Source organism: Neophocaena asiaeorientalis, unplaced genomic scaffold (assembly GCF_003031525.2).
Source record: "Neophocaena asiaeorientalis asiaeorientalis breed wild unplaced genomic scaffold, Neophocaena_asiaeorientalis_V1.1 scaffold59, whole genome shotgun sequence".
In the NCBI taxonomy this organism is placed as follows: domain Eukaryota; kingdom Metazoa; phylum Chordata; class Mammalia; order Artiodactyla; family Phocoenidae; genus Neophocaena; species Neophocaena asiaeorientalis.
Genome location: NW_020174268.1, coordinates 6,372,143 through 6,394,370, shown reverse-complemented (window position 1 = coordinate 6,394,370; position 22,228 = coordinate 6,372,143). Strand labels below are relative to the sequence as shown.

The window sequence follows — 22,228 nt, the reverse complement described above, 5'->3', positions numbered from 1 at the left end:
TAACACTTGGCTTCAGTAAAATTAATTCGTCACTTACAATGGGCGGTCAGATTCCCGACTTCCTAGAATTGCCTAAAGCTTCTGTGCAGTGAAATGAAAGCAGCCTCTTGGATGATGGGGCTTAAGAATTGCTTCCTGAGGCCATTGTTGCAAATTGTGCTTCGAGTTAAGTAACCTGTTGGTGGTTGGGAGGTGACAGTCGTCTTCTTAAATGAGTGATGAATTTGAAGGAAACTGATGAGGCAAAGGGGAATCACAGTGAGTGTTAGGAAATTCTAAGACAGCAGCATGTGGTCTTTATTTTATTTTATTTTCCGGTATGCGGGCCTCTCACTCTTGTGGCCTCTCCCGTTGCAGAGCACAGGCTCCGACGCGCAGGCTCAGCGGCCATGGCTCGTGGGCCCAGCCGCTCCGCGGCATGTGGGATCTTCCCAGACCGGGGCACGAACCCATGTCCCCTGCATCGGCAGGCAGACTCTCAGCCACTGTGCCACCAGGGAAGCCCAGCATGTGGTCTTTAAATGAAGCTAGGAGGGTTACCTTGTCACCTGTACAGCTGCATCTTTATGAAGGACGGCAGAAACTCCTCTGGAGAATGCTACATTCTTAGAGTCCCTTAGTCTTTGTGGAATATGTCAAGTATTCAGGACATTCTTTCGTTTTCATTCTTGCAGTACAGTAATATTGCAGAAAAGAGAAGTGGATGACAGCTGTTCTACCTGTAACAGCATCAGTGTCTCAGCAAATCTCTGAAACTTTGCTCCTTTGATGTAGTTATACCAGAGAATAGGTGAAATAGTTTTAAAGTGTATTTTTATTTAAAAGACTTTTAGGCCGATTCTTTCAGAGGCTTGTCTGGACCTGGGAAATACATTTGGTGTCCAAATCAGAATTGTAGTATCTGCTCAGTCTCAAAAAGCTCATCAGAATAAGTATGGAAGAAAATGCTATGAGTAACATGTAGCTCTTCTGTAACTTGAGAGGTTTTTTGAATTGCTTTTGCTGTAGCGTGGATATATGACATAATGGATATATGACATAATGGATATATGGATATATATATCCATGGATATATGACATAATGAGTTGTAAAGTTGTGCCCCAGAAGTTTACCCCAAACCCTATTCCTGTTTCCTCTGTTTGAAAGTTTTCATAGAATTGAAATATAATGTACTCAAAAATAGGGAAAGATGGCCACATCCTTAAATCTTTTGTCTTCAAATGGGAACTTCTGTTGGTGAAAAAGGAAGAAGGCTATGAAAAAGCACTTGTTCCTGCAGGAAACCCGGATGATCTTCACTGAGGAAATGCTTACATTTTGTCATATGCTTACAATACTGAGAAGCTGAGTTCTGGGATTTCATGTAACAGTTTTCTGGGAGACGTAATTTTTATATAGTAATTGTTGTGCAAGTATTTTTTTCCCATTTGCATGTATCACGTGGGCTATATGTTTGCATGTTGCATCTCGTTGCTTGCTTAGTTGTTTCACTTGCATTTGCGTTCTAGGTTTCCACTTACTAGGATTGACTTTGTTAGTCCTGAAGTTCCTCAGAGGCAGGGGCCATGATTGTATTGCTTTATGATTTCCCCCAGCATTATTGTATATGGGGTCATTGTCAGAAGAATTCATGTATACTGTCATTTTGTTCACATTATCATAACGGTAGAGGTTTTTTTTGGCAAGGCATCTCAGACTTTATCAGTAGCTCATTAACTATAAATAAATTCCTATTGTAAGGTGGGTTAGCAACTAAACTGATAAGTAAAATCATCACCTACCCAGTGTATGAAAAGAGAGAAACCTCTATTAGGAATCTTCAGTTTATGTGTGAGTGCTTTAAAGTTTTTTGCAATTAAAAAATCATTTTTCATATTTGACATGGCTGTCTCAAATAGTCTAAACCTGGCTATGGCTTGTATGCTGAGGAACGTACAGGCCATTTTAAATGGATTGTCCCAACATTCAGAGTCCTTCCTGTTTCCTGTGAGGGTATCAGCTTCCAAGATAAAGAATGATACAAGTTCACTTCATGCCCGAAGAATGACACCCGAAAAGCAGTCAGAATCTCGGGGCTAACCAGTTCTGGGTTGCTCACTCTGTTTTGACCTCTTTTCCTTAGCAAGCTCTTAGGTCAGCAGAAGATGGGTTGGGAGGTGTAAAGTCTCATCAGTAACATCAGTCTCCTTTGCGCCAAATACATCTGGTTAGAATTTGGGGGTCGAGGTCTCTGTGGAAGCCACGTGCTGGCTTACGAGGCAACCCTAAATTTCTGGTATTGTTTAGTACTGAGACCATTATTTCATCAGAAACAAAGTTTTCCTATATTATTTTCTTTATTTCCTGTTGTTTTTTTAAATGCTCTAGACATATTCAAATATATTTTTGCTGGATCAGTAAAACAAAGCCTTCCCCTCACCCTCTCTTAACACTTGGTTCTTAGGGGAAGGGAAAACAAATGTGCTCTTAGAGGGATCAGAAGATTGGCTGCTACATTACTCCTTCAGTCTTCCAGTTCTAGATGTAGATTTCTAAAGTTGGAAGGTCTGTTTGTCTTCTTTTTTTTTTTTTCTTCTGTTTGTCTTCTTGATTGAATTTGCTTTCGGAGTGTAAAATGAAATAACCTTTTCTTCCCCATGCCACCAGCTCTCTGAGGGACAGTGCCAGTCGCTAGGAAAAGCCATCCCAGGGAATGGGATATAGATCTTTAGTACTAATGGACACAGAGTCAGTCTGTGGGAACATAGGATGTATTTTCAAGTGCCAAAGAAAATATGGAGATCCAAGTGGGTCGGCATATTATCCTTTGAGATCATTAAACTCTTTTCCAATCTCTGCTTCCATTTCTCTTTTCTGTTCTTCTGTCCTTGCTTTATCTCCATAGAGCAAAAAAATCGTTGATTCACCTATTAATGCATGAGTGATAATTCAGTCTGAACATGTCAGTGCTATTTATGAGAAAGTATTTCCTAAATAAAATAATGAATAAAAATAATGCAAAAAAGTCACTATCTCATTGAACTTCACAAGTTAACTATTTAACATAACTGACACGCTAATTACAACTCATTTTTATGATTATCCATCAAGCCCTGGAAGGACCTGTTCATCGAGGCCATTAGTTTGGTCTAGCTTGAATTGCTGTAAGTTCTGGAAAGTTCTAAGAAGGTGATATTTCTTTTAGAAATGTTCCATTCAGAATTTCCCTAATCTGAGCTTGCCTTCCCAAGACAGAATTATGATTATACTTTCCCAGAATTATTTTTCAGGTCTGAAACTTCTACATTTAATTTTTAAAAATGCATCTTTGAGTTTATTAATACAGGCTTGATAAAAGCCCATGGGATCATTATTTGATTTTTAAAAGTTGTGGTAAAATATACATAACATTAAATTTATCATTTTAACCGTTTCTGAGTATACGGTTTAATGACATTAAGTTATGCTAGTGTCGTCATTCTCAGTCTCCAGAACTTTCTCAGCATCCTGACTGAAATTCTGTATCTATTAAATAATAACTCCCCAAACCCATACCACCCAGGCCCTGGCAACCTCATTCTACCCTGTCTCCGTGAATTTAACTGCTCAAGGTACCTCGTGTAAGTGGACTCATACAGTATTTATTCTTTTGTGTCTGGCGTATTTCACTTAGCATAATGTCTTGAAGGCTCATTCCTATTGTACTGTGTGTCAGTATTTCATTTCAAGGCTGAATAACATTCCGTTGTAGGTAGATACCACATTTTGTTTATCCATTTATCTGTTGATAGATAATTGGGTTTTCCATCTTCTAGCTGTCGTGAATAATGTTGCTTGGAACATTGGTGTACAACTATCTGGAGTCCCTGCTTTAAAATCTTTACACTAGGAGTGGAGTTGCTAGATCAAATGGTAATTCTATGTTTAATTTTTTGAGGAGCTTCCATAATGTTTTCCATGTTGGCTGTACCCTTTTACATTCACACCTTCTACATTTAAGTTTATATTAAAAACTCATTTTTACAGATTTGCCCGAAACATTCTGCCACCCTAGGTTGTGAATTGAAAGCAAGAATACCTCTTAAAACTTTTAACAGCTTAGGGGGTAAGCATAATTAAAATAACTAAGCTTTAGTTTCATTTGGAATACTTAGGACAGGAATAAAGATGCAGACGTAGAGAATGGACTTGAGGACACGGGGAGGGGGAAGGGTAAGCTGGGATGAAGTGAGAGTGGCATAGACATATATACACTACCAAACGTAAAATAGATAGCTAGTGGGAAGCAGCCGCATAGCACAGGGAGATCAGCTCGGTGCTCTGTGACCACCTAGAGGGGTGGAATAGGGAGGGTGGGAGGGAGACGCAAGAGGGAGGGGATATGGGGTTATATGTATAGGTATAGCTGATTCACTTTGTTATACAGCAGAAACTAACACACCATTGTAAAGCAATTATACTCCAATAAAGATGTTAAATAAAATATTTTTGATCACAAAGCGTATGTTACAGAAATTTGGAATATATTTAAACAAGAAAATATCACTTCTAATCTCTCCAGTGAAGTACATTTTGGTGTGTGTATATCCTTTTTCTTTATACGTTATACTTAAAAAAATTGTATTCACGTAGTACATTTTTTTTTAATATAAATTTATTTTATTTTTGGCTGCGTTGGGTCTTCGCTGCTGCACGCAGGCTTTCTCTAGTTGCGGCAAACGGGGGCTACTCTTCATTGTGGTGCGCGGGCTTCTCACCGCTGTGGCTTCTCTTGTTGCGGAGCACTGGCTTTAGGCGCACGGGCTTCAGTAGTTGTGGCACGCGGGCTCTAGAGCACAGGCTCAGTAGTTCTGGCGCATGGGCTTAGTTGCTCCACCGGCATGTGGGATCTTCCTGGACCAGGGCTCGAACGTGTGTCCCCTGCATTGGCAGGCGGATTCTTAACACTGTGCCACCCAGGAAGTCCCAGTACATATTGTTTTATAACATACTTCAGTCTTACAGAGTACTTTTGGTTTTTGTGGGGTTTTTGGTTTGTTCTTTATTTGGGAATAAGCACATAGCTTAGCTTTTTGTTAGCATCTTCCCTTTTGATGCACAGTAACATGGGAAGGGAAAACATTGGATTATCTTTCTTTAGGCACTTGGTTAATTACTGCTGAATCCTACTAACTTCTTGAGTTGCTAGCAGTAAATTACTTGCTTGGCCAGTGTTACTGCCTTTGTTGTTCTCATGCATTCATAAGTCCACATAGCTTCTTCCTTACATGTTTAACATAAAATTGTAGATTTTTATAGAACAGCTTTTTGGGAAACTCAGGCTCAGGAAGGTTATCACGGTTACTTCTGATTAAAAGTATCAGGTTACTTTTGATTAAAAGTAAACCTGGGGGGCTTCCCTGGTGGCGCAGTGGTTGAGAGTCCGCCTGCCGATGCAGGGGACACGGGTTCGTGCCCCGGTCCGGGAAGATCCCACATGCCGCGGGGCGGCTGGGCCCGTGAGCCATGGCTGCTGAGCCTGCGCGTCCAGAGCCTGTGCTCCGCAACGGGAGAGGCCACAAGAGTGAGAGGCCCGCGTACCGCAAAAAAGAAAAAAGTAAACCTGGGACTAAAACCCAGTCCTCAGCAATCTCTGTCCTTTCTACCAGGCCAGGGCTACTGGTGATGCTTTCTGATTTTATGAAGGGTGTGGACATGGAAGATATATGACTTGGCTTTTATATTGACTCTTAAGTTACAAGTGTTTGGAGAAATGTCTTGTTAAATGATGCTTCAAGTAATTTAGCAATGGGTAGACTCTGTCTGTATAATAAGCCATCATTATGCGAGTTAGCTTGACTATTTTTCAGCAGATTACCACACCCTTAGGGCAGAGTTGCCTGTAAAGTGATGAATGACTTCAGAATGATTATAGTGCTGTCAGGAAGTTGTATAACTTTGAATGGTAATATCCTTTTGTATTGTAATGTTAAAGGTGGTGAATCATAGTTTTGGCCAATGTAATTATTCCCCCCCATCTAAAATGTAATTGTATATTACCATAAAATATTAAATTTTGATACGCTTTGATACAGGCTTTGATACAGTTCATATTCTAGGGAAATAGGCATCTGGATTTTCTTGGAATTTATCTACCTGCTTATAGATATCCACATTGTTTCATTTCTTGTGTTTTCCCCCCTGTTGTTGTTTTTTATAAATTTATTTTATTTATTTATTTTCGGCTGCATTGGGTCTTCATTGATGCGCGCGGGCTTTCATTAGTTGCGGAGAACGGGAGCTACTCTTCGTTGTGGTGTGTGGGCTTCTCATTGCAGTGGCTTCTCTTGTTGGGGAGCACGGGCTCTAGGCGCGCGGGCTTCAATAGTTGTGGCTCATGGGCTCTAGAGCGCAGGCTCAGTAGTTGTGGTGCACGGGCTTCGTTGCTCTGCAGCATGTGGGATCTTCTCAGACCAGGGCTCGAACCCATGTCCCCTGTATTGGCAGGCAGATTCTTAATCACTGTGCCCCCAGGGAAGCCCTGGGGGGCATCTTTTCTGTTACTTCTAACAGCATTTAAGACAATCTTCTTACCATACAAGGAACATTTATAAATCAAGAACAAAGAAAAGAATGGCAGTCCAGTAGGAAAAATAGGGGCTTTATGTAAAAGAATGGCACCTGGACTCTTAATCACATGAGACTGAGAGGTGAAGGTTACACATGCTGGCTCCCGGTGGCATGGCTTCAGGTCCCGAATCTGCCACTTACTAGTTTGAGCAAACGCTTAAAGTCGCTTTACCTCCATTTCCTTGTCTATAAAGTGAGGATTAAATGAATTAATAAATGTGAAGTACTTGCAACAGTGCTTGGCACATAATAAGAAGTGTTAGTTATTGTTGCTATGACTGTGATTATTTTTAAAAAATGATCCCAACCTCACTCATCATAAGAGAAATTAAAGTTTAAACAAAACTGAGACACCGTGATAATACACTGTGAGCAAGGATGCAGGTGAAAGGGGCTGCCAACATGGTACTACTTTAGTAGCGGACAATTTGAAATAGCTATTAAAGGTAAAACAGCTATTAGACTTGGACCCTGCAATTCCATTTTTAGGAATTTATCTTAGAAACATATATTAAAAAGACATGTATATAATGTATGCAAACAGTAGTTTCAGTATTGTTCATGTTAGCAACAGACTGGAAGTGACTTAAATGTCTCCCAGTAGAAACAGGTAAGCTGTTAAATCGATGTAATGGAATGCTCTGTAGAACCATTGAAAAGAAATGAGGTAATTCTTATATGTGCTAATAGGAATGATTTCAAAGATGTACTGTTAAGTGGCGGCGGGGGGAAGCTTCCACACATTCACACATATAATGCTGTGTAAATCTACACTGTGGAAGGAATTAGAATCACTGTTTCAGTGGTTTCCTTTGAGGAGCGGGTTGGGGAGGGATGGTAGAGAGACTTACTTTCCTCTATCCTTTTGTACCATTTGAAACAAAAATTTTTTAACATGTTTATGTATTAGTTTTTACCCTCCCCGAAGTCCTTTATCTCTTCCCACCAACACACACACGCACGCACGCACATACATACACATTCATGCACACTTTTCAGAACATTCAAATGTTAGTCCAGGAGTCTGGCTATGCAGTGATAGGGACCAGCCTGTCCTGATGGTGTTTAATGCTTATTGAATATGCGCTGTGATCCTTGGGGTATTGCAAGCATCTGGTCCTTGTCATCCAAGCTGGTGCTGATGGATAAAACCTCCCTCGGCGGTGGAAACTGAGGCCCTGGCTAAGTAAGCCCAAGCCCCAGGGATCTGTTCTATAGGTACTGTTGGAGGTTCTGAGGCCAGAAAGACCTTGGCTCGCTTGGCTAATTTTAAAGGTCTGAAAAGAGGGTGGGCGGGAAGGAACTTCCTGAGTTATCATGAGTTATGTAGCTCATTAGGAAACCCTGGTTGTGTTTATCAACTGCTTGGTTCTATTTCAGTTTCCAGAGGTGAGAGCCAGAATGGAAACTCACTTGGCATGATAGGTTTTGTGCTTTGTGCAGCCCCCTGGACTTTCTAGAGATACTTTTTAACTCTCGAAGAATTGGAGCTATGACCAGGATTCTTCGTGTAAAACTTCTTAAACAGATCGAATTTAGAGTTTTGTGGAAATTTATACATATCTCTACTTTTTATAGGGTGCTCTTTAAGCTAATTGCTACTTGCATGAAATCTGTAGTCATCAGCTCTGACACCACGATGAGGGTGAATTCTCTTACCCTTGTTCATATAACTTTTCTCCATGTGAAATGAAATGTCCATGTATATATGTCGTCATATAAGTTAGGAATAGAACATAATACTTTTATGTTTTCATCCAGTAAATCTTAGGCTACTGCTTCTTAATGTTTTTGCCACTCCAGGCTATCTGAGGGATGTCCCATTTCTATCATTAAACAGTGGCTCAATGTGGCAGTGATTTTCTACAAGGGATGAGGGTCTTTCAGGGCATCCTGTGGGTGGTAGTGGGAGAGTAGGGAGGTAGAAATAATGATTCTGATTTTTATAACACACACACACTCCTAGTTGAGAATTAACTACCTTAGACAAATGAGTATTGTAACCTTTAACTTTATCTCAGTACCCTGGAGGGGAAAATACCTGACAAGACCTTGGTTTCATCTGGTTGGCATGTCTTCTCTCCTTTGTCTGCTGTCGGGTTGCACATAAACATGTACGTGACAGATGAGCACTGACTTGTACGTGGGCAAGACAGACAGTTGGTTCCAGCAGGTTGTTCCTCCCGTTACAGGAAAAGGCACAGGTTTGAAAGTAGAGGAAGGATTGGACACGTTGCTGGGCCAAGTGAGCGATCCATTTAACCAAAAGTAGGTGGTTTATTCTGAAATTAGCTTTTGTTTCCTTGCATTAACATTGTCTTTTTTTGTTCTAGTTTAGTGGTTATTTAATTTTTTATTTTGGAATTTTGTTTGTTTGTTACAGCAGAGATGTCGGCTTATTTTTAGGAATTACTTGAAACCAGAGTCATGGTGGATGTAGGAAAGTGGCCAATCTTCACTCTGCTCTCACCTCAAGAAATTGCATCTATTCGGAAAGCTTGTGTCTTCGGCACCTCAGCCAACGAAGCGCTGTATGTTACTGACAATGACGAAGTAAGTAAGCATCTCTCAAAACCCAGGGCTTAATTTTAGGGCTTATTTGGGGTTGAGCTTTAAAGTGTGCAATGTGAAGACTGAGAAAAAGTGGGGCATAAAGAGAGCCTAAAATCCAAAAAGATGGTTGTTTTTGTTAGAATTTGTCTTTTCTTTCAGTTTCTTGATTTAATACCCCTCATCCCTACTGCTCTTTGAGTTTCATAGTATAGCCAAATATTCTAAAACTTTAGTCAGCAGAGGTTGAATGTTTCTTTTTTTTAATAGATTTTATTTATTTGTTTGTTTATTTATTGGCTGCGTTGAGTCTTCCATTGCTGTGCGTGGGCTTTGTCTACTTGGCGCGAGCGGGGGCTACTCTTTGTTGCGGTGCGAGGGCTTCTCATCGCGGTGGCTTCTCTTGTTGCCGAGCACGGGCTCTAGGCGCGCAGGCTGCAGTAGTTGTGGCACATGGGCTTCAGTAGTTGTGGCTCGTGGGCTCTAGAGCGCAGGCTCAGTAGTTGTGGCGCACAGGCTTAGTTGCTCTGTAGCATGTGGGATCTTCCCGGACCAGAGATTGAACCTGTGTCCCCCGCATTGGCAGGTGGATTCTTAACCACTGCACCACCAGTGAAGCCCTGAATGTTTCTTAACAAGCATGTCAGTCTCTTCCTAGCTACTGAGCTGTCAAACTGAGTTTTAGTGTGTCTTATATTCAGAGTGGAGAAGGGACCTTTTGTGTAAATATAGGCCAAGTGACTCAGACAGAACTATTTGTTTCCCAGGTCTTTGTATTTGGACTGAACTACAGTAACTGTCTAGGAACTGGAGATAACCAGAGTACACTTGTACCCAAAAAGCTGGAAGCTTTATGTGGAAAGAAGATTAAGAGCCTTAGTTATGGGAGTGGACCACATGTTCTTCTCAGCACCGAAGGTAAAGTGGGAATAAGTCCAGCTTCTGTTTGTGGGAAATCGAGCAGTTAATTCTAAGCTAAGGGGCGGTGGGCTTGTATCAGATATTGGATTTTGAATGATTTGTGTCTTAATTTCTGAGCGGAAGTACACAAAACAGGTAAAAGTTAAACACTTCAGGCTCCCTCTGGAACAGCCATAGGATGACTTGCAATTTAAGCAGGCTTTCGACAACTTATGTAAAGTTGTGAAAGATGAACTATAGCAGATGAAGTGGTCCTTCAGCCTAATTTTTCAGTGAATTGTTGTAGCAAGGCAATGTCCAGGTTTTACTCGGTACTTTTTTTTTTTTTTTGGTTGCGTTGGATCTTTGTTGCTGTGTGTGGGCTTTCTCTAGTTGCGGCGAGAGGGGTCTACTCTTCGTTGCGGTGCATGGGCTTGTCATTGCAGTGGCTTCTCTTGTTGGGGAGCACGGGCTCTAGGCACGCACGCGGGCTTTAGTAATGGCTCACAGGCTCTAGAGCGCAGGCTTAGTAGTTGCGGTGCACGAGGTTAGTTGCTCCGCGGCATGTGGGATCCTCCCGGACCAGGGCTCAAACCCGTGTCCCATGCATTGGCAGGCGGATTCTTAACCACTGTGCCACTAGGGAAGCCCACTTGGTACAGTTTTAAAAACACAGTTAGTACTGGTTTTCCTTGTGTGAATCTTGAATTCAAGAAATCTCAGTTCTTTCCTTGGCATTCGTGTGGGTGCCATATGGAAAGAATGTGGGGTAGATTCTTTTCCTCTCTGCCTCCCCAAGATCACCAGAGGGGCCTCTGCATTCTTTCTTGGTGATTTATCTGTACTGTGGGCACCCAGAGCTCTCTGAAAATCTGTCATATATAACCCAGATTCTTCCCTTTATGTTTTAGGCACATTAGTTCTTGCTCTCTAGCTTTTTGTTGGGTAAACTGTAGGGCGCACGTGGGAGCGTTTGCTTCTCCGCCTTTCTGTCTCTAGCCTGGGGAATCACAGCTTCCTTGGATGTTACCGTGGGTCTTGGTATTGAGCTTTTTAACAGCCTTTAACTTATATCTGAATCCACTCCCAAGTTCTCCACATCTTTCTCAGGCTGTGAGATCCAGATGTGAGCATGATTGTCTGGTAAGAGTAGAACTGGTGTGGAGTATAATGAGGTGATTATCTTGCCTCTGCGTTGTGTCATCATGCCTTCCGGCATCACACGGGGTCTTTCAAGCAGTTGCTTCTTTGCAGACTGGTTCAGCTTGTCATCCATTGTGACCTGATGATTTAATGTTTTCCTAACACATGTTAATTTTAATGAGGCATTGATTTCTGACCATAAAATACTGAAGCAGTTTTTTCTGGAGCAAACATACAGAAACATATGCATTCGGATTCTTGGTTTTCTTCAAAGTAGTGACCTTGGGCAACTATAACTTTTCTTCTGGAATTATTTTCAGAGTCCAGATCCTACAGTTTTAACTATCTTGAATGTTACAATTAAGATATAAATAAACATAAAACACAAATATAAATAACTGGTTTTCTTTTTTTTGTTTGTTTTTTTGCGGTACGCGGACCTCTCACTGCTGTGGTCTCTCCCGTTTTGGAGCACAGGCTCCGGACGCGCAGGCCCAGCGGCCATGGCTCACGGACCCAGCCACTCTGCGGCATGTGGGATCTTCCCGGACCGGGGCACGAACCCGCGTCCCCTGCATCGGCAGGTGGACTCTCAACCACTGCGCCACCAGGGAAGCCCAAATAACTGGTTTTCTTGTGGGAATAGTCTTCTTTTTGTTTTTAATTCAGTTTTGATTGTTATAATACATTTACTACAACATACATATGATACATGATGTATCGGATGTTTAATGTATGTATGATACATATATTTGTGTGTATTTTATAAGTATTACAAATAGTCACATAGTTTAAAAACAGTTTTAACACTTTAAACCATCAAATAGTATATGGGTTTTAGTAGAAAACAGGACTGTCTCACTCCTCCTTACTCTTAGAAACTGCTATTCAGGTGGAGTTACTTTTTAACTCCTTCAGGTGTTTTTTTCTGGTATTTACTCTCATATTTTTAAATTAACATGCTTATACTGCTATTTCTGAATTTTTTTTACTTTAGATATTATCCTTTGACTTTTTGTAACAGCAGATAGAATTTAGCTCTCTTTCTCCTACCTTCCCTCACCTTATTGCATCACTATAGGGATATCACCACTTTGGTTTAATCAGTATTCAGTGTTCACATTACTAGGAGTTGATAAGTATTATTTATAGCTGAGCCATCTCCTTTCTTATACAACTGTTTGTTTTCCTGGGCTTACTTGTTTTTCATAAATGTATGCTGAAACTCTTCTATAGCGCAGTATTTTTTTTTTTTTTAGCATCTTTATTGGAGTATAATTGCTTTACAATGGTGTGTTAGTTTCTGCTTTATAACAAAGTGAATCAGCTATACATATACATACATCCCCATATCTCCTCCATCTTGTGTCTCCCTCCCACCCTCCCTATCCCACCCCTCTAGGTGGTCACAGAGCACCGAGCTGATCTCCCTTTGCTATGCAGCTGCTTCCCACTAGCTATCTATTTTACATTTGGTAGTGTATGTATGTTCATGCCGCTCTCTCACTTTGTCCCGGCTTACCCTTTCCCCTCCCCGTGTCCTCGAGTCCATTCTCTAGTAGGTCTGCATCTTTATTCCCGTCCTGCCCCTAGGTTCTTCATAACATTTTTTTTTTAATTCCACGTATATGTGTTAGCATACGGTATTTGTTTTTCTCTTCTGACTTACTTCACTCTGTATGACAGACTCTAGGTCCATCCACCTCACTACAAAAATATGGAACGCTTCACAAATTTGCGTGTCATCCTTGCGCAGGGGACATACTAATCTTCTCTGTATCATTCCAATTTTAGTATATGTGCTACCGAAGCGAGCACCAGTATTTTTTTTTTAATTTTTAATTTTATTTATTTTATTTTTGGCTGTGTTGAGTGTTCGTTGCTGTGTGCGGGGTTTCTCTAGTTGCAGCGAGTGGAGGCTACTCTTCGTTGCAGTTCCTGGGCTTCTCATCGTGGTGGCTTCTCTTGTTGCAGAACATAGGCTCTAGGCGCGCAGGCTTCAGTAGTTGTGACGCGCGGGCTCTAGAGCACAGGCTCAGTAGTTGTGGCGCCAGGGCTTAGTTGCTCCGCGGCATGTGGGATCTTCCCAGACCAGGGCTCGAACCCATGTCCCCTGGGTTAGCAGGCAGATTCTTAACCACTGCGCCACCAGGGAAGTCCCTATAGCACAGTGTTGCTTCTGGGCACCTCTGAGCATATCAGTACATCTCCGGAGTGTTCTGTCCCCCTACTCTAGCCTGGACTGGTCACTCTAGGCTGTTGCACAGCCATCGGCCTAAAACTTCATTTCACCATCATCCTCGGATGTCCCTTCTTTGTTCTTTCTGGATCCTTTGTCCTTTCTGGATCCCCTATTTTTTGTGTCCTGTGTCTTCCTCCTTGGATTATACCCTCATTTGGGTGAAACACATCCCTAGTGGCTTCTCAAGGAAGCAGGTGTGAGAGAAATCTTTGAGACACTGTTTTAAAATGCCTTTATTTTACCCATGCCATTGATCAGTGATTTGTCTGAGCAAAAAGAAAAAAAAGGTACAGTATTTTCTGTTCCAGTCCTTTAATACTATTTTGAGTATTTGCCTCTACTACCTGGTGTGCAAGGCTCAGTCCAGAGTAAAGGATCTCTTCCTGTTAGGACCCCATTTATAGCCCCTGAGGCTACTGGCATTGCTCCTGGCGGGGGCCTTCTCCCCAGGTAGTTTTCCCCATAGCCATCTGCAGTCCCTGGCTCTCGTTGACAGAATGGTTCTTGTTGGCATTTTGTGCCTCTCAAAGTGCAAGAGAAATATGTCTAGATTCAACCCACCTCTGCATTGCTGCAGCCCCACTGTGCCCATTCATTCCATGGACCCAGGTGGCCACGTCAAGGGAGTGCACCAAATGGTCCACTTGGTGGTTCCAGTCAGCTTCTTGTGATGGGCATCAACATGTCCTACTTTAATGTGCCTCTTAAATTCCCAGAGTGATTCCATAGGGCCATGCTCCATGTGGGCATCCCTTTAACAGTCAAGTTTCCATTGCTCATCTACCTGACCATACAGCCAGGCTATTGGCTATAGCCCATGAGTTGGTAAAGACCCAAACATACGGGTTTTTACCATTGCTTAATTCTTCCATCACTGCTCGGAAAACAGCCTGCAGTTCAGCCCACTGCACTGATTTATTCTTGCCATCCACTGGTCTTAACGTGGGCGCTCTCCAAATGGGATGTTGTCCATTCACCTTGGAACGGTGTCTGTAAAGCAGGCGGCTCTTTGTTGTTCAGTTAGAGCTTCACAGGGCATGTCCACAAGGCAGTGGGTTCCAGCAGCTCCTCAGGCAGCTCCAAAGTCGGTCCTAGATGAAAAGAGGCTCCCTGCTCACGCCTGTCTGCATCCCCCCAGCAGCACGCTCCCCTGTAAGCCATTTCTGTTTTATTACGAAACTCTTTGGGTCACCGCCTTTCTTATTAGAGGGCTTCTCCGACACCACCCAGGATGTTATGGGCATCTGAGGTCTCATGATTATTTTATGTCCTTCAATCATTGAGGCAGTCTCAATTAATGCCCAGGCTACTAATTTTCTCTCAAACGGTGTGTACCAGACAGCGGCATCTGGGAATTTTCTGGTCTAAAATCCCAGTGGTCACTGCTGGGAGCTGCTCCCGGGTTTGCCATAAGCTCCTCTTGCGGAGTGCAGGTGGCAGATACCCTCAGAATCATATCTGATGGGGCCGTAAAGCCCCATAAGCACTGGGAGAGCTGCCGCCCTCTGCTCATTCAGACACGGGCTGTTCTTGCGCAGGTCCCCATTCAGATACAGCTGTCTTTCGGGTAATCTTATAGATGGGAGCTAGCATGGTTTCCAGATGTGGAATATGTATTCTCCAAATGCCAGATAAACCACCCAAATGCTGGCTTGCTGCTGCTGCTTTGGTCCTAGGGGTGGGTGGCGACAGCAGTTTAGTTTAGCCTCTGGTGGAAGGTTCTTCGTGGCTTCGGCAGGTTATTCCTAAGAATTTTACTGTTGGGTAGGCCCTGGGACCTTTGTGGGATTTATTAACCAGCCCCAGTGGGTCATGTGTGTCACCATGGCATTCACATCACTCCTTGCCTGCTCTTCAGTTTCCAACATTGTCATAATGTCATAAGTATAGTGTATGATTGCACTTGAGACCTGTGTCAAGTCCAGATCCCTTCTGACCAAATTGTGACAGTCAGCTTGTGAGTTCAGATAAACCTGTGATGACACAGTAAAAGTAAACCAGGATCCTCCCCACATGAAGGCAAACTGCTGCTGGCTTTTTTCTGAGATTGAGAAGGAAGCATGTGCAAGGTCAGCCCCTGGGTTCCGGCTTCTGCTGGCCTGCTGCATCTTCTTTGAGGCTGAAGCCACGACCGGAACTGCTAAGGCTGTAGGCGGCACAACTTTATTTACGCCTCCATAGCCTACCGTTACCCCCTAGGAGCCACCTGCCTTTTCCCTAGGCCTCACAGGGCTACCGTACGGTGAGTGCATTGGTACCAGTGTTCCAGCTTTAATTAAAATGGTGAGCTCTTTCTGTCCACAAGGTGTTCTATATTTAAGTTCAGCACCTGTGCGGGCTCAGGCAGTTCTAGTGGTTCCCATCTAGCGCCCAGTAAAACCAGCCTGAGGGCAGATTTACACGCCTTCTGTTTTACAATATTAGGTTGGGGAAGCAGTCCCCAGTCCGATGTAATATCCATCCCAAGACTCCGTTCAGGTAAGGGGGATGCATCCACATCACACAGAATCTGTTCCAAAACCCCAGTTTTCATTCAGATTTTCACTTGAGTCCCATCAACTGTTACCCATCTGTCTCCCCCATTCTAACCTTAGCTGTTAAGACTTCACCAACCGGTTTTGGAATCACAGTGCATTGGGGTCCTGTATCAGAAAAGTTTCCTCTCCTCCCCATGGCTGTTTCACCCACACATGTGCTTATGCCCTTGGGTGCCTTGCTGGGGGTCGGGCCAGAAGATCCTGGCCTTTAGGTCAATCTTTATCTTGATTAATCTTCCTTACCATTGCCCCAGGGCATTCCTGGTCAATTTTCTTATCTTAATCTTTACCTTCTGGCTTTTTAATGCCTTCCAAGCTGGGATAAATAGAGCGGACTTGTTTGGGGCCCTTTAATTTTAGAGACCAACATGGGGTCCCATTGGTTCACCAGTCTCTGGTCGTGCTGCAGCCACACCTTGGTTTCAACTGCATCAGCATCCGATTTATTCATCCCACTTTGTAACAACCGTTTGAAGACTTTCGCTCTGCTGGGGTGAGTCCCTTGATTCTCCCCTTTGTCTTTCCCTATTTTCATAATTAATGTTCTTAGTAAGGCCCCTATGGGGAAGTGGAGATAGCAAATTAGATAAGGTGTCTCAAACTGTTTGATTTTGTAGCAGTAAAGTTACATGAGGTGCCCATGTAACAGGGACCCCCCTTAATCACAGCATTTACCATAATCTGGCTAATGGGCGTATTCAGTGGGTGAATATCCCAGTCATCATAAAGCCAGTCCCACATGGCTTGCATGCGAAGCATCTCAGCTGCTTCATCTGGGGTGTTCCATCTGGCATTAATTGGGGGAGTTGGGAAATCCCTTTCATCAGGATAAACAGACTTTACAGTGGCTTTCATCCAGTCCACCAACCTGGCTGTCTGCTCAGGAATAACCTCCTGAGTGTCTGGACCATGTACAGCCACCTGTGATTGTTCAGTAGAGAGCAGTGGGTCCTGCATCAGCGCAGACGTGCTCTTCCACTCTGCAGCCTTCAAGGTCAAAGACACAGCCCTTGAATTAGTTCCTCTCACAATCCGGTTCAGTAAAGGTTCCTCAGGAAGCTGACGCTGCTGCTCCTCAAAGCAAGCCAGTTCCTTCACACTATACCCCTTGCTTTAGTTGTTTCTTGTTTTTGCCCTTCTCCTATGGTAACTGTTTTCTTGGCGACCCAGAGGTACTAGAGGTACTTTCTGTTGCATAACGTTTCCCTTTCTAGGCAGCTTTGAGGCTAATGGCTGGAGCTCAGATTGACCCAGATCTGAGCTTGAATCAGCATCAAGGCCAAGCACTTTGTTTTATTTTTATTTTGGCTCTTACATATGAAATAAGCGGGGAATTGCTTATTTATTGATTTAAAAGTATTCATTTATTTATTTGGCTGTGCTGGGTCTTCGTTGTGGCACGCAGGAGCTCCGTTGCTGCATGTGGGATCTTTGTTGCAGCGCATGGGATCTAGTTCCCTGACCAGGGATCAAACCCGGGCCCCCTGCATTGGGAGCGTGGAGTCTTAGCTATTGGACCACCAGGGAAGTCCCAGGAATTGTTTATTTAGTGTGCTTCTTATTTTGCATTTCCTTATATATCCATTGAGCCAACTCCTTGGGAGTTCCGTCTACTCCCATTTCTAAACGGCATTGGTGACTTTCACCTTTAGTAACTGATTGCACCACAGCTGCAGTTTCATACCATGGTGACTAGGTAACCATCTAGGAATCAAAGGTTCCTCATTCCTTGCCCTTTTATCCTTTGTCTTCAAAAACCACATGTCTGTGAGTCAGGGCTGTTCTTGCAAATCCTGTTTCTGGCATCAACTGAATAGAGAGTTCCTGGACCCAGTTCCGTGTGTGTGTGTGTGTGTGTGTGTGTGTGTGTGTGTGTCTGTGTGTGTGTGTGTGTGTGTGTGTGTGTGTCTGTGTGTGTGTCTGTGTGTGTGTCTGTGTCTGTGTGTGTGTCTGTGTGTGTGTCTGTGTGTGTGTCTGTGTGTGTCTGTGTACCAGCATGGTGTCCAGGAATCCAACACAATTCTGTTACTCCCTACCTGGAGATAGAATCAGATTCCATTGGTAAAGGGCTCAGTCCCACAAGACCACCCTCCACTTCAGATGTTGGTCACCAGACCAGGTTGTTACCTGTGCTTCTGATTAACCTGCTGCAAATCAGAGGTTCCCGTGACCCTCTCCTTGGGTTTTCCTTTGTTTTGGGCCCCGCCATGTGGCACGTGGGATCTTAGTTCCCCGACCAGAGATCGAACCCGGGCCCTCAGCAGTGGAAGCACAGAGTCCTAACCACTGGACCGACAGGGAGTTCCTTCCTTGGGTTGATTAATCTGCTAGAATGGCTCCCGGCACTCCAGAAAATCCATTTACTCACTAGATTACTGATTATTATAAAAGGATATTAAAGGATATGAGTTAACAGCCCAAAGAAAGGACCTTCTGTCCTCGTAGAGCCTGGTGCCTGGCACAGTGGCACATGTAAGTGTTCTGGTTCCCCGACATGGCAGCTCTCTGAACAGGGGCCAGAATTAGCTGTCCTCCTGGGTTTTTATGGAGGCTTCATTACATAGTCGTGATTGTCGAAGTCACTGGCAGTTAATTCCGCCTCCAGCCCCTCTCCCCTCTAACCCTCTCATCTTGTGGTTGGCTCTTCTGGCAACAGACCCATCATCCTTAGGTGCTTGCAGAAGTCACCTCAGTCACATGACAAAAGATACCCTTATCGTTCTCAACACTTAGGATATTCCACCGGTTTTGGGAGCTGTGAGACAGGAACTGTGGGTGAAGACTAAATATACAAGATAAGCGTATTTTTGTAATCTGGGTGACCAGATACGTATTTCTTATAAATCACAATGTCACAAAAAGCAATTAAGCTTGGAAGATGAGTTGAGCAAAGTACAGGGGTTACTGTTTCTTCTTTGAGCTGATTCTTTGTGTGCGGCCACCCTGTATAGATGGAGTTGTTTATGCCTGGGGCCACAATGGATATAGCCAGCTTGGGAATGGGACGACCAACCAAGGCATTGCTCCCATCCAAGTCTGCACCAACCTCTTGATCAAGCAAGTGGTTGAAGTAGCTTGTGGCTCACATCATTCAATGGCTCTGGCAGCTGATGGAGAGGTAAGTGCCCTGCCTTTATTCTTTATTTTTAACTTGTGGTAAAATACATGTAACATAAAATTTACCAACTTAACCATTTTTAAGTGTACAATTTAGTGACAAGTATATTCACATTGTTATGCTACCCTCGCCACCATGCATCCACAGAATTCTTTTCGTCTTGCAAAACTGAAACTCTGTACCAGTTAAACATTAACTCTCTCTCCATTCTCTTACTCCCAGCCCCTGGCAAGCACCATTCTACTTTCTATCTCTAAGAATTTGACTACTCTAGGTACCTCACATGAGTGGAATCATACAGTATTTGTCCACTGTGACCGCCTTTATTTCACTCAGCATAATATCCTCCAGGTTCATCCATGTGGCAGCCTGCGGCAGAATTTCATTCCTTTTTAAAGCTGAATAATATTTCATTGTCTATTTTGTTTATCCATTTATCTGTCGATGAATATTTGGGTCATTTCTGCCTTTGGCTATTGTGAAAGTGCCTTGCTTTTCAAAAAAAAATGACCATATTTGTACCTGGATATGGTGTGAACATAGCAGCCCCGTGTGCGTCGCTAAGAACAGTATGGGAATGAACCCTTTTTCTAATACAACTTATATTGTGTGATCAGGACCACTCTTTTGAAGACAGTAGAGTTAATTCTTAAGGCAGTTGAGTCTCATGCTTTTTGCTAAGATTACAAATCAGATGTGTATGACAGTTTTCTATACTTTTGTTTTTTTTAATGACCCCCATCCCCTAAGGTCTATTTTGTTTTTCAGTAAATGTAATGATGTCATAGAAAATAACTTTACCAACATTCCAGTAGGTTCTGAACAACCTGTTCACCCCCCAAGTTCCATGCTTAGCTTAAATGTTACTCATCCTGTTGGTTCTACCTTCCAGTCTTTTGTATCGTCTTGTTCCTCTCCATCTCCATAACCTTAGGCCAGGCCTTGTCATCTCCTGGACTGTTGCCATGGTCTCTTTTATTCTATAGCTTTTTAGTTGGTCTGCCTGTGCAGTATTACTTCTCTGCCCCCTGTGATTTATGAAATGCAGATCAGATCATATCGTTCCCTGTTTAAAGTCCTTCAGTGCTGTTACCGTGATTTTACTAAGTAGGGTAGGTTATGGGTGAACAAACCAAAGCACCTTAGGGAGATCAAGGTTTCATGGCTGGGATGTGCTGGAGCCAGGCCTAGCAGGCCTTATGTGCAGAACCTGCTGTTCCTAGTCTGTTTCTTGGTTAGTGGAACCCTTGTCCCCATTTTTAAAATAAAAGGCAACTGCATTGGAAGGGAACTTGGGATATTTGAAAAGAAGTGCAGAAGAATGATTGTTGAAATTAGAACTTGCTAATTTGTGCAGCCTGGATTCCTGGTTTATTTTAACCTGAAGCATATGCTACTTTGGATAAATATTTGCATTATTACACTAGCTAGTGAATCCACTTTCAGGAAGTATGGCAGGTTATTTCTTTTGTGCCTGTGAAATGAACCTGTAGCACATATTCTTTTTAAGACATCAGCCGTGGGTTTTAAGACATCACGTGGGCAGCCTCAGACACGTGAACTTAGATAGAAAGTGCTGACAGAGGAAAAGAGAATTGTGGAAGCCGGAACTCAGGATGTGTGAGGACCACTTCCCACAGGCAAGTGAAGGGGGTGAGAGGGGTCCTTACAAATTCTCCTAGTGACGGAGGAAGTTATCTCCTCTGCTACCAGCATCCGCCCTCCTCTGTAATTCTTCTCTCTGATCACACTCTTATTTGATAGGCTCAGTTAATAATTAACTTAAAGTGATTTTTAGTTTTGTTTTTCTTCTTTAACTTAGCATAGAGCTCTGTTTGTGTCTCTCTCCCTTAGAAATCTGGTTTTCAGGTTATGGTCCATCACAGGCCAAAAGTAAAGAGGATGCAGTTGAGGAGGGGAGCTGCTTGGAGCTGACAGACAGCAAATGAGAACTCAGAAAATGTCATCAAGAATAGCCTAACAACCCCATTGTCATTCCTGTAGGGACAGCATCTCCTTAGTACTTGTGAGCGTGTGTTAGGACGTGGAACTATGATTGATAATTACAATGATGGTAGGCTTGTGTCATCAGGAAAATTTATATAATGTCTCCTATTGGTGATTAGTGAGATAGGGAAAAGCATAGTATGGTTTCAAAAGTTTCGATGGAAAAAAAAAGACTTATTTGTGCCCAGAGAGTTAGGCTGATTTTTTCATATCACTGTGGCATACTTATGTGGCATATACCTCATTTCCTATTGATGCCGGATTAAAAATCCTATATAGCTGCCATAATTATAGTGGAAGTATAACATAGCGGTTAAGAGCGCTGCTAGACTGCCTGGGTTCAGATTAGTAGTAAATTCTGCTTGCTAGCTGTGGAGTCTCAAGCAAGTCACTCAACCTCTCTGTGTTTCTATTTTACATGTATAAAATGGGGATGATACTAGTACCTATCCCAGGGTCATCTTACAGGATTACTGTGAGGATTAGATGGGTTAATGCATGTAAAGCACTTAAGACCATTTAGCACATTGTAAGTACACATTAAGTGGGTTTATTTTTATTTTATGATTGTTATTGTGTGTTAGAGGTAGAATTTTCACCCTTACTCTTCTTTCTTTTTCTTTTCCCCTTCTGTTGTGTAGGTGTTTGCTTGGGGCTATAACAACTGTGGCCAGGTGGGATCAGGATCTACAGCAAATCAACCAACTCCTCGCAAAGTTACAAACTGTTTACATATTAAGAGGGTGGTTGGCATTGCCTGCGGTCAGACCTCATCCATGGCTGTTCTGGACAATGGTGAGGTGAGCGATGTCTGCATCCCCCTTTCTCCTCCTATCTCCTCCTTCAGTGAAATGTCCTTTTCTTTCCAGGTAGATTCTGGAAGGAAGAGTGCTTTGTTTTGATAGCTCCGTAGATAGTTAACTGATTGAGGTTGTAATCACAGGATGTTTGCTCCTCATTATGAATTTTTAAATTCCAAGATTTATCTGCAAGTAAAGGTTCTAATGTGTTTTTTGCCAGATCCAGATAGCCCAAGGCTTATCGGTATTTGTGATTTAATGTAGTAGATAAAAGAATTTAATACTACCTCTTTCTTCCAATGAAAAAGTGAACTATGCACTCTTTTTTTTTTTTTTTTTTTT

General features: G+C 42.8%; 1 protein-coding gene and 1 non-coding gene across 12 annotated transcripts in view; one reads left to right on the top strand and one right to left on the bottom strand.

Annotated features, from left to right (window-relative positions):
- The window catches only part of RCBTB1 (RCC1 and BTB domain containing protein 1), a 50,501-nt gene that overhangs the window by 7,009 nt on the left and 21,264 nt on the right, over positions 1-22,228 (top strand). For 2 of the 11 annotated variants that reach the window (XM_024755452.1, XM_024755453.1), the window contains 5 exons: positions 8,782-8,857; positions 8,973-9,142; positions 9,907-10,057; positions 18,913-19,079; positions 21,728-21,886. In XM_024755452.1, the coding sequence (XP_024611220.1) occupies positions 9,017-9,142; positions 9,907-10,057; positions 18,913-19,079; positions 21,728-21,886 (603 nt within the window). In that variant the 5' untranslated portion in view covers positions 8,782-8,857; positions 8,973-9,016. Of the gene's footprint in view, positions 1-8,763; positions 8,858-8,972; positions 9,143-9,906; positions 10,058-18,912; positions 19,080-20,589; positions 20,720-21,727; positions 21,887-22,228 lie in introns of those variants that run through there. The other 9 variants (XM_024755458.1, XM_024755459.1, XM_024755457.1 and 6 more) reach the window with 8 other exon arrangements.
- Positions 12,894-13,000, bottom strand: LOC112406718 (U6 spliceosomal RNA). The gene has a single exon (XR_003004617.1). It is a non-coding gene; the product is annotated as a U6 spliceosomal RNA (small nuclear RNA).